Raw genomic sequence first — 13,030 nt, 5'->3', positions numbered from 1 at the left:
GAATGACCGGCTTGGACGTAGCCAACAACAGTGGAAGCTGCTGCAGGACGGTCAACTACTCACTCTTTCCCGCTGGGGCATACACATTGGGAGACATGCACAACTTAAAGCCAGGCATGCATTGCATGTGCAGAGACTGATGGAAATGGAATCGACTAGAGTTAACACTCAAGTGTTAACGGTGATAATTTTCTTTCTGACAATGTAGAATTGGGTAAGTGTCTCTTACAACGACCAGTACTAATGCATGCATCGTTTTTTGCTTTTACATGAAAAGTGGTATGTTTGGAGAAATACAATTGCAGGTTATTTTAATCTGCAGAAACCCAAATGTACATACTGGCAGGAATAGTGTTTTGCTACCTCTGCTGTCAGTGTCTTTGTGTACAGTCTGTGCCAACCATCAAACCTCCCACCTCAGCCGCAGGGGCTCCTTTACCAAGATGGCGGCGGCGGCGCCCCCCCCTCCAGATAAGTGTTTCCGGGTTGGCCGGTGTCCCGGCTGTAGCGGTTGCCGTGGGTTTCCACTTCCTGCCGGGGGCGGGAGAAGGAAGAGCGAGTCTGGAGCAGACTTGGACCTGGGGTCTGGGCGATGTGGGAGCCGCGGGATCGGTGAGAGCTCGGGCCCGCGCCGCTGCTCGGGGGCCCTGCGGATCTGGGCCGATGACCGTGCGAGGCGTCGCCAGCGCTGTGCTGCTGCTGCTGCTGCTGCTGGCGGTGGCTGTCCTGGGAGACGCGGTCGCTGGCCGGGGAGGCGGGCGCCATGATGATCGGTTCGGTAAGGGGACAGAGTCTCTCTCTCTCTCGGAAACACTGAGGCTGTGGTTCACTCCGTCTCCGGGCGGCTCTGTTTGTCAACAGGAAGGAAGAAAGAGAGTTGTTATTGGCGGTGGAGGGGCTGTGTCTTTTTAAACCTCGAGAAAGTGACAACACTTAGTGCTCTACACACAGGCAACTTCTGCTTTGATCTAATGTTATTATTGGAGGGCAAAGGATTAGTGGTTTATATTAAATGTTTTGGTCCAAATCAGTCCACCGACAATTTAAAAAAAAATTATCCTGAATAGTTTCATACTTCCCTTTAACCAATGGCCAAAGTTACAGTTTTTCTCAGGTCTGTTTATCTTTTTCAAGGCTAGGTACCTCCATAACATTGGGACCTAGAATATTACACTTTTTTTTGGCTAGTCGCGTCTGTGTTGGCTTTCTCAAGAGCGACTCCCTTAATCTAATTCCCCGCCTTTAGCCTTGTATTATTTTCTCTTTTTTTAAAAAAAATGGATAATTACCTTGATCTCTACTGAACCTGCCTCCACCGCGCCCCACAGTACACTCAAGATCCCAATCCCTAGCTATGCATAAAATATTTCCTCATATAACCATTGCTTATAGAATCACAACACTAAACAGATCATTTGGACCACTATGCTGACCATAATCCTAAACTAAACTAGATCCATCTGCCTATGCTTGGCCCATATCCCTCCAAATATCAATTATTCATTTATTTATCCAAATATTTTTAAAATTTTGATACTATACCTGCATCCACCACTTCCTATGGAAAATCATTTCACAACACAAACCACTGAGTTTTTAAAAAAAAGCCTTCATGTCTTTTAATAAATCTTTGTTGTCACATCGTAAAAATACGCCCCCGAGTCCTGAAATCCCCCACCCTAGGGAAAAGACAATTGTCAGTCACATTATCTATACCCCTAATGATTTTATAAACTTCTATAAGATCACCCCTCAATTTCCTACACTCCGGTGAAAAAGATCCCAGTCTATCCAGCCTCTCCTTATGACTGAAACACTCCATTCCTGGTGACATCCTGGTAAATTTCTTCTGAGCACCCTCCAGCTTAATAATAACCTTCCTATATATAACAGGGTAATCAGAACTGCACACAGTACTGCAGAAGAGGCCTCACCAATGTTCAGTGCAACTTCAACTTGATGTCCCAGCTCCTGTACTTTAAGGTCTGAGCAATGAATGAAAGCTTGTCAAACATGTTCTGAACCACCTGGTCTACATGTGATGTAAACTTCACTGAATTATGTACCTGAACCCCTAAGTTTCTCTGTTCTACAACACTACCTAAGTGAGAACTGCAGATGCTGGAGATCAAATTCAAAAAATGTGGCACTGGAAAAACACAGCAGGTCAGGCAGCATCCCAGGAGCAGGAGAGTCGATGTCTCAGGCATAAGCCCTTCATCAGTGCTTTTCTAGCGCCACGCTTTTTAACACTACTTAAGTCCCTGCTTTTAATTATGTAAGTCCTGTTTTTGTTTGTTTTACCTAAGTGCAATATCTTGCATTTGTTGAAAGTAAACTCCATCTGTCACTCCACAGCCAATTAACGCAATTGATCGAGATCGCTTTATAATCTTTGATAACCACCTTCACTGTCTCCATTATCAATTTTGGTGTTATCGGCAAACTTATTAACCATGCTTTCATATAATCAGTTAAATCATTTATATAAATGACAAACAAAAGTGGACCCGGCATCTATCCCTGTGGGACACCACTGGTAACAGGCCTCCAATCTGAAAAACAATCCTCCACCGCCGTCTCTTGCATTTAAGTTTAGTTTGTATCCAGTTGGCAAGCTCACCCTGAATCTCATACGATCTAACTTTACTAATTAATCTTTTCTGTGGAACCTTGTCACAGGCTTTACTAAAGTCCAAATAAAAAATGTCTATCACTCTGCCTTGTCTTCTCGGTTACTTCCTCAAAAACTTAATCAAACTTGTGAGACATAATTTCCCTCGCGCAAAACCATGCTGACTATTCTTAATTGTTCCTTACCTTTCCAAATGCATATAAATCCTATCTTTCAGAATCACCGCTAACAACTGATCCGTCACCAAAGTCAGACTCATTGTTCTGTCATTGCCAGGCTTCTCCTTGTATCCCTCTTTAAACAAAGGCACAAAGTTAGCCACTGTCCAATCATTTGGCACTTCATCCATAGTTATAGATGATAGATATATGTTATGGTTCTGTTCGCCGAGCTGGGAGTTTTTGTTGCGAACGTTTCGTTCCCTTTCTAGGTGACATCTTCAGTGCTTGGGAGCCTCCTGTGAAGCGCTTTTGTGCTGATTCCTCCGGCACTTATACTGGTTTGAATCTGCCGCTTCTGGTTGTCAGTTGCTGTCCGCTGCAGTGGCCGGTATATAGGGTCTAGTTCAATGTGTCTGTTGATCTATCAACAGAAAGGTGACCCCTTTGACCTTTAAGGGACCCTACTCACTCTCTAATTGTTCTCTTGTTCTTAATGTACCTCAACATCTCTGGATTATCTTTTAACCTTAACAAAGCTGTCTCATATCCCCTTTTTACCTTCCTGATTTCCCTCTTAGGAATGCCCCTACAATCTTTACACTGTTCAAAACATTAATTTCATCCCAGTTGTCTATATCTAATATATAATTAATTTTTATTCTTGACTAGAACTTCAGTATCTTTACTCATGTATTTGTTCTGTAATCCGACCAGCCGTACCTTTCACTCAAACAGAAACATATTAATAGAGTTGTGCAGCATGGAAGTGGGCCGTTCGGTCCCCCTCATCCATGCTGAATAAATATCCTAAACTAATGTACTCCCATTTGGCCCATTTCCCTCTAAACGCTTCCTATTCATATACCCATCCAGATGCCTTTTAAATGTTGTAGTTATACCTATGTCCACCACTTCATTTGGCAGCTTATTTCACACACAACTGTCATGACACTGGGTAAACTCTACTGTTTAATTTCAAACCAGCCACGTAGAAAAGATTTATCCTGTGCAGTAAAAGTTTGAGTGGCCTAGAACAATTTAAAGTAAAATTTAACAACTTTATTTCTTAAAGTATAACAGCAAATAATTAGCTAACAACTATGTACAAGTCCTTACTCTAATCTATCTTTTATCTTCCCTGCTACAATACTAGTCTGATAAAACTCGCAATTAAGATTTATAAAATAACACTTCTTATCTCAAAACCAGGCAGCTGTAGGTTTTTGTCTTCGGATCTTCCTGTGTTGTCTTTTCTCCTTGTTAGGAATTGCTGCATCACAGGTTACTGATTGAAAAAGTACTTTTTAACAGATATTTTTTCAAGCAGGGTGGGACGGTGGCACAGTGGTTAGCACTGCTGCCTCAGTGCCAGACACCCGGGTTCAACTCCCGCCTCAGGCGACTGACTGTGTGGAGTTTGCACATTCTCCCTGTGTCTGCGTGGGTTTTCTCCGAGTGCTCCAGTTTCCTCCCACAGTCCAAAAATGTGCTGGGTAGGTGAATCGGCCATGCTAAATTGCCCGCAGTGTTAGGTGAAGGGGTAAATGTAGGGGAATGGATTTGGTTGGGTTGCGCTTCGTCGGGTCGGTGTGGACTTGTTGGGCCGAAGGACCTGTTTCCACACTGTAAGTAATCTAATCTAAAAGCTAGGACTTGGCAGTTCTTCTCCCACTGTTTGATTTTCCTTGGTTTTATACCTCCCAAAGCATCGGATTTTCTTATACTCAATGCAAACTGGATTGCAATAGAATTTGTTTTTTTTTTGTCTTCAGGCAACAAACTAGTCCAGTTGTTGGACCCAGTGTTACATTCTTGCCTTATTGGTGCTGTGTCCTGTAGTTCTGTTGCTATTACCTCTCTTAAAGGTACACCCACATCTTCATAACATGCCACCCTCTAAGTGAAAAAAGCTAGCCCTCCTATCCTTTTTAAATCTTTCCCTTCTCACCTTAAACCTGTGTCCTCTAGTTTTGTTTAAGGGCCATATCAAAATTCTAGTAGTAATTGAGGAAAATGTTTGACCAGTTGTTATCATTCCCAGCATAAAGGAAGAAAGCTATAGTTATGGGCCAATCATTACCAGCCTCAGACATTAGTACAGGGTTTCTTCAGTGTGGTGTTCGAGGCCAAATCATTTTCATCTACTACTTCAGTGACCATCTGCCCCTAGTAAGATCAAAATTGAGGGTGCTCAGTTTTCAGTGCAGAGTACCATATTTGGTAACGTGTACATTGAGCTAGGCCATGTAGCGGAACATGGACAACATTCAGGCTTGTGCTGATAAATGGCAAATAGCATTACGTTAAACTGATTAATTCGCTATCTTACCTATGGTCTTTGTTAATTTTTAGCATATTCATAATCTCAACTGCTCCCTTTTTCACAGGGTAGCATCTTGCTTCGTGAAGGCAAATGGGACCTCAACCATACCGTTTTTATTAGGGACCTCAACCATACCGCTTGCCTCTGTGCATAAATAGCCTATTATACCCCTAATTGGGATACAAAATTGTGACCCTTTCATTCATTTTCCAGCAAGCTTGGGAATTGTATATATTTGTCCAGTGGACATGGTCTTGTGGTTTTGAATTTTTGTTTATAAAATCCATTCTGTGGTTACCGCAAATGTGATAAATTTTCCGAAGCACTTTGGTTTCTCATGATGGTGGCATGAGTATGTTGAAGTATGTCAACTCTTGAAATTAATGACTAAGTTTTATTCCATGTGTCATAAGTGGCTTTGATATCTTGCTCTGCTTGTAATAAACTGCTGAAGGATATGCCATTTCTCATCCTAATTCAAGAAAGTAGTTTGATTGATTGATTGATTGATTAATTTTTATTAAGTTGAATATAGAATGAATTGTGGTAAGACATAATTTTTTAAGCTGTGAAAACTTTATTTAGTCTTAGTGCCATCAACGCTTTGAATTGAAATTCTGAATTAAATTGTCAAATATGTTGTATAAAGTAGGCCGTTGTTTAGACTACATCCACAGCCTCACTACTCAGCTTTGTCATCCAAGTGCAGGTTAGGTATTTTTCAGTGTCTGATTGCATTTCTTGGTAGTCACCACAGGAAAAAGTAAAATACTTTGTGCAAAGTTCCCAATAGTGAATGAGTCTGTTCTAATGATTATTTTGCAACTATTATTTGCACTCTTTCTGCATTAGAATTATTTCTCTAAATAAAGCCACAAATTCATTGCAGCTTGTCGCTTTCACTTTTTGAGTGTCCTTGGTTTAAGAGTTGTGTTCTCTGTTGAGTTTGTGAAATAGGAGTTGCCATTCAGACAAGGAGCAGGGGAAGGATAATTGGTTCTTCAGGCTACTCTGCATTAAATGAGGTGAGGGCTGATTTGATTGTAACCTCAAACCTGTCTAACACTGATTACTTTTCACTTTCTTGCTTAGCAAGAATCTATCCTTTATCTTAAAAAAAAATTCTAAGGCCCTGTTTCCTTCACCTTTTTAGTAAGAGAGTTCCAAAAACTTATGAAGTTGAAAGAAAAATTGCATCATCCTTTCTAAAAATAAGAGGTCACCCATTTAGACAGTGATCCTGAGTTCTTGATTCTCATTTTAGGGGAATCGTGCCCTCCACATCCAAAACTGGCCAGGATCTTACATGTTTCAAGCAACTCCTCTCACTCTTTTAAACTCCAGCAAATACAAGCCTAGTCTGTTCAATATTTCCTCAAGTCAACTGCCCATTCCAGGTATTAGTCTGTAAGCATATTCTAAACTATTTCCAAGCATTTATAGCTTTGTCAAATAAGTACACTGTACTTGAGGTGTGGTCTCACCATTACCTCGTACAATTGAGGCATATCTTCCCTATTTTTGTGTTCAGTTCCTCTTGCTATTAACACGCTATTAGGTTTTGTAATTACTTGCTGTTCCTATTTGCTAATCTTTTGTGATTCATGCACAGGGACATCCAGATCCCTCTTGTTTCTCAAGAGGTCTGCATTCGCTCTCCATTTTGATATGCAATTTTTTTTATTCTTCCTAGCAAAATAAGCCAGACCACATTACTGCAGACCTTTGCTCACCAATTTAACCTATGTACTGTATATCTTTTTGTCGTCTCCTTGTGCATTCTTAACAGGCTACTTTCCTACTTATTTTTATGTCGTCAACAAACTGGGCTACCATACTTTTTGTCTCTTGATCCAAGTCATTTATGTGGATTATAAACAGTTGAAGTCCCAGTACATATCCTTAGTTTCAAATTTGGCACTCAACTTTTACTGTTTGTGTTGTTGAATCTAATGATTTGGTAGGCCCAAGAATCAAGCAATCACTTTTTTTTGTGCTCTCATATTGGATAATTCTTCCATGGATTTCTCGGAGGAAACAAAATTTTTGTTTTGAATCTAAATAGGCAAACTGTATGGTTCATACATTTTGTAAAAGCTCTATACTACTTCCTCTTTAATTGTATATTGTCAGACTGGACTCACTTAATTGAGGGATGTGGCAAATGGAAAACACCGAAGCTTAACCTCTACAGTCAAAGAAATAGTTTTTTTTATTCACAAACTGATAAGCTCTTTAGAAGTTTTGAGTGTTGACAGCACTTTAATTAGCAAAGTAATTGATGACACTGTATTGTCTACCACTATTTTATTGGCAATCATTTAATTAAATAAATGATATTCACTAGTGAAAGCTCATGGAAGATTACGTTGGTAATCATAAGGTTCAAGATTTGCCCTAAATATTTGGTTTTAAGTAGTTAACACAATGATAAAAGTTTTATCTCTACCTTTACTGCGTTTGTTTTGCTTCCTCCCTTGATACAGATTGTTTTCATATAGATATTTCTGCTATAATGTGACATTTGTGTTCCTTTGTGAAGCACATGGATGATATTGGGATAGTGTAGGGGGATGAGCTGAGAATGGTTCACAGGCCAGTGCATCATCGAGGGCTGAAGGGCCTGTTCTGCGCTGTATTGTTCTATGTTCTATGCGACCTCATGCTGTAGAAAATTGCTACACCTGTTGAGTAAAAAGTTCATGACATCCAAATAATATCCACATTACATTATAGCCAATTTGTACTGATGAAATGCATGTTATACTACAACAACCTGTAATTTCTTTCTTACATTTCAATTCAGTTACTGTTCAGGTAAGAGTCTTGGCATTCTGTTTTATGTGGTACTTTGATGAAATGGTACAATTAGAACCAGAGAGACAGAATTTGGTGAAATTTGATGGTGGCTTAGCATGTCATCTGTTTCCCACCCTCAGTAGAAGCAAAATGCACAGAGACACAGTAGTTATACCTCTTTCATCTTTATTCTGGGCCCTGGAGGGAGAGAGAACAATTGCCCATGTGCACAGAGACATGAGTTCACTGTCTTTTCTGGGACAGCTGTTTTTGAATGAAATATAGTCATTTTACAGGAAAGACCATCCAGATAAGGCAACGTACAAATTGATTGAGTTACCATTACAATTAGCAAGTGTCAATAGTAAAGATTAAGCCATCTGTGGTTACATAGTGAATAATTGGCTTCACACAATCAATACTGTTCACCTTGTTAAACTGACCTTACATACCTGAGATGCTTCCAATATTGTTAAATGGCTCTACATAACGAATGCTTTCCAACTTGTTAACTCCTTACCCTTGCCTGCAGCACCCCATTGTAAACTGTAAATACTTATCTGATCTGAGACATGCTCAGCTGAACCTCTATTTCATAAAGCTCAGAACTGAACTCTTTCCCTGCCTGCTTATACTCTATACACATTTTCATTCCCTCCTTTATCATTTCATGAAAATCAATGGCATTATCAGCTTTCATAAGTCTCTGACAGCCAGTATTTAAGCAAGTTATTAATACTCAAAATACAATGACTATAACAACAAAAATTACTAGTCTGTTACATAATTTAGAGTGTGAAGAATCCTCCCATGTGGGGAAAAAAATTCACCAATAAAGTTCTAAAATCCTATCCTTAGTGACCACTCCATACTCTCCAAGTCAAGTGGAAACGAGCCAATTCTCCAAAATCCCCCTTAGTCAAGTCCAACCTGAAAACAAAATTCAGTCTGTTCTTGCATCACTTCTTGGAGAAATCTGATTTCTTGGATAAGGGCAGTTAAATGCTTCTCAAAACTGACCAGACTTTCTTGCAGAGATGCTTCAGGTAGAGTTTACCAGCGCATCTGAGTGTGCAGTGCAGCAGCTGCAACTGAAGCTAGGTGAACACAGCATTCTTTGCTGCATCTGCTCCTGCTCTGCTGTTTAAATGTAACAAAGCCAACTGGCTATTGTGATGTTAGCTTGATCAATGAACCTTCGTATCCCTTAAATGATCAAAAGACAAGGTAAAGCTCGTATGGTTTAATGTCTATAGGAAGGCCACTGGCAAAAAACGTACCGACTTCCTCTTCACTGTTGTTAACTGGGGAGCTGTTTGAATCCGTTGGATGAGGTTGTGGAGGGGTGTGTGGTGGTCTGAAGGCATGAACGGAGAAACTCTAGAGAAGATTGTTAGGTGCTGGAAGTATCTTTGCATTTTCTCTCATTCTTTCCTTGCCAAGGTGGTTATCAGAATGAAGACAGTCACATATTTAACTACACTACACTAAATTGTGTCTGCCTATTTCAACATTCTCAGTTGTCTTGAAGTCAGTTGCTCTGTTCACTATTTATATTATCAAGTTTTATACAGTTCATAAACTTCTAAATTGTTCTGCCTAAACAATTCAGTCAGTTATAAACAATAGTCAATGGTCCTAAAATCAAATCTTCGGGTACCTCATTCAGGTTATACAAAAATTATTTTCCTTTAACAAATTGATGCTTGGCTAATGTGAAAGCTGTCAGGAAAAGTGTTTCAAAAGTCCTGAACGGCAAGAAAACAACAAAATGCTTCTTGTGCTTTGGCAATTGAAAAGGAGTTTCAGTTCGGATTTAAATCTCAGATTTGTGAGGAAACAAATGCTGAATTTTTAAAAAATATGTTCTCCAAATGAAACTTCCCAAATAAAACAATCAGAATTAGTGGCAACTGTGGCAGAGATCGGCATTCTTTGAATTTGCAATATGAAGGGGCAATGAAGTCTTCACAATAATTAACAATTTGAACAGTTCAGCCTCAAGTTCTGATATCCTCTAGAATCTTAACAAAGCATCAAACTAAAAGCACGTGCTTGTTTTTGTTCATTAAAAACATAACAGCAAAGATATTATAATACAGTACTTTCATCTGGTTAAAGCATGACCACAGACCCAACTGTTCTTTTTTAAACAGGCATTGTAGAATTTCATACAGATCAGGGACTCGAGGCACTCAATCAGTTTGCTTTAAGATTATTTTAAAAAGGACATTTTCAGTGTAAAAACAAAATCTGCCCCTTTACATAGCCCACAAAACACATTGAATTGAGATCCTAATTCAAACAAGGCAAAACAGTTACTTAAAAGGATTTTCTGAACCAGTATTTTAACAAACCAAAAACTTTAAACATCAAACTCTCTCAGCATGGCACAATCTCCATTGAAAATTTCCTTTTTCAACCCAAGTATTAGTACAGCCTTAACTTCAGCGTTTCTCTCTTTTTTTCGCATTCTCTCGCTGAAATTACATTTATAAAAAGAGAAAGCCCTCACAACGGACTACATGGCACCACAGTGTCAGCCATTCTCTTCCCCCAAAGCAAAGACTTGCAAAGCCTCAAATTTCACCACGAGGGTACTTTAACCCCTTTCTCACTTTACTCCTCATGGGGGCATGAACCCCACTTAAAATCTTACCTTATGGGCCCATCTGTCTTGAGACACTGATGCTCTGGTTGGCAGCTGACACTGTCTGATCGTAACTATCTGTTTAGATCCTGCCGACCATGCCAATATTGTTGTCCTATTTCCCCCCTCAGTCAAGGCAAAACGTTCAGAGACACAGTGTGGTTTTACCTCCTTGATCTTTATTCTGGGACCCGGAGGGAGAGAGAACGATCACCCATGTGCACAGAGACATGAGTTTACGGTCTTCTTTGGAACAGCAGTTTCTCAATGAATATATAATCATTTTACAGGGAAGAGCATCCAGATAAGGCAACATACATACTGATTGGGTGACTGTTACAATCAGCGAGTGTCAATAGCAAAGGTTAAGCCATTTGCTGTTACACAATGAATAACTGGCTTCACATAATGAACACATTTCACCTTGTTAAACTGACCTTACATAATGAGGTGCTTCCAATATTGTTAACTGGCTCTGCATAATGAATACTTTTCCACCTTGTTAACCCATTACCCTTGCCTGCATCACCCCTTTGTTAACTGTAAGTTCTTATTTGATCTGAGTTATGCTCAGCTGAACATCTTGTTTTGCAAAACTCAGAACTTAACTCTTTCCCTGCCTGCTTATACCTTATGCGCGTTCTCAAGCAGAGGGTGATAAAACAATTCAAAAATATGCAACCCTGTATTTTGAGTGGTTAAGAAGTATATTAAATATTGCATATTTGAATTAGCCAGTATAGTATTGAAATGATCATTATGGTAGTGTATTGACAGACTTGGAATGATGCAGTGACAGCAGGCAGTGAATCACTTGTCACAGAGCTCTCCCCCTCTCCATTTTTCTTTTTATGGTCATTTGTTATAGATGATACAGTTTGGTTTCTAGTCAGCATTGACTACTCATGATTTGGGTTTTGGAATGTTTGACAGCACTGTCGTCATTGAGGTTTAGGAGGATGTGGTTTGGGATTTTGCTTCTTGTATTCAGAGTAACTGAAGTCTAAAGTAACATTCATGCCATATGTCAGCCCAATCCTTTTTTTGGAAATCAGATTCTGCTGACTCTGCTGTTTGTTTATTCTCCCAGCATGCAATATTTTACACCTGTCTTTATTAAATTTCATCACATTATTCTGTCCACTCATTTCATCCCAGCTTAATCTGTAATTTGAGTTGTCTCCTCTGCTTAGTGTTTCTAATTTTGTATCAGCTGAAATGTTGACCAATTTGTATTGAATCCAAGTCATATATTGCAAAGTCGATACTTAGAGCAATTGTATACATAAATAATATACCAACAGAGAAAATCTGGTAACCTGCTTTTTTGTTCACAGATGTCTTGAATGAATGGTTAACTGATTATGACATCCTGTCTTTATCGGATATCCGTCAGCACACTGTGAGAAAGCGTGATACAGGACCACAGTCCCATGTTGAGCAATCAGTCCAGTTTTCAGCCCTCAACAGGTATGCGTAGGAAAATTGTTTAATGTAATTATTTGCATTAACAAGATCAGATCTATAAGGAAGTCTTTATGGACTTTTACAGGTATGGTTATGCAATTTATAGTATTAATAAGTAGTGAAGGTATTTTCTGTGGAAGAAAACCATTCCATTCAAAACTATGCTCATGATTTTAAAAAAAAGTAGAAAATATTAAAATAGTTGCCCACCTTAGTTGTTATTGTTAGGTCAGAGCACTGAGATTAGTGATGTGCATTATTCCAGAATGTTCTTTTACTTTATTTATTTTGTTTGAATGAATATTTCAACTATGTAAGGGGCTACAACCATTGTGTAGATGCTTGTCTTATCTCTCACCAGAGCAGGGATACATGGCATATAGGCTCCAATAACTTAGGCTGGGTCTCTGGGGACGGGGCGTCCCATTGTATTTAGGCTATGAGGCATGGCTGGGGGCCTGGGCCAAGAGCAGTCCCAGAGTTCTCCATTTTTGTCCCTGTCTGTCTCCAACTGTGATTTAACATGCCACCTATCAAGCTGTTTTGTCATTCATCATTTGTTAATACAGAACTTGAATATCGCTGATAACAATTGTTGAAGCATTTCATCTTCCACTCATCAGAGCACTGCCTTGATCAATCAGAGTCAACTTGCCTAGTTTAAAATGTTAACTGTTAATCATTATTTAACAGGTGCATTCTCCAAGTCAATGCCTCCACAATGAGTCCACTTGCCAACCAATTGGCACACTCCACTCAATGTTAATGTTAGTTTGCCGCTTAAATTGGTATTCTTGTGAATTATCCGGATGAGTACAGAAGAAAAAGCATTGACAGTGCATTTTTTTTTTGTTAGCAATACCAAGTTCATCCTAAACTAAAGTTAATCTTCTACACTGATGTAGGTGTTTCAGCAATACTGATTTTTTTTCTCTAATGTATAGAAAGATGTGACCACTTTATGTACAGAGTATTGAAACCAATTTATTTTGGCT

At 39.3% G+C, this 13,030-nt stretch overlaps 1 protein-coding gene across 2 annotated transcripts in view; it reads left to right on the top strand.

The window, feature by feature from the left end:
- Positions 1-434: 434 nt before the first annotated feature.
- Positions 435-13,030, top strand: part of adam17b (ADAM metallopeptidase domain 17b) — a 75,129-nt gene continuing 62,533 nt past the window's right edge. The window contains exons 1-2 of one of the 2 annotated variants that reach the window (XM_060853356.1): positions 435-778; positions 11,906-12,038. In XM_060853356.1, the coding sequence (XP_060709339.1) occupies positions 664-778; positions 11,906-12,038 (248 nt within the window). In that variant the 5' untranslated portion in view covers positions 435-663. The remainder of the gene's footprint in view (positions 779-11,905; positions 12,039-13,030) is intronic. The other variant, XM_060853347.1, reaches the window with a different exon arrangement.

This window comes from Hemiscyllium ocellatum, chromosome 3 (assembly GCF_020745735.1).
Source record: "Hemiscyllium ocellatum isolate sHemOce1 chromosome 3, sHemOce1.pat.X.cur, whole genome shotgun sequence".
NCBI classification, from domain to species: domain Eukaryota; kingdom Metazoa; phylum Chordata; class Chondrichthyes; order Orectolobiformes; family Hemiscylliidae; genus Hemiscyllium; species Hemiscyllium ocellatum.
Note: the sequence above shows the minus strand (reverse complement) of the source record. Positions and strands in the feature narration are given on the sequence as shown.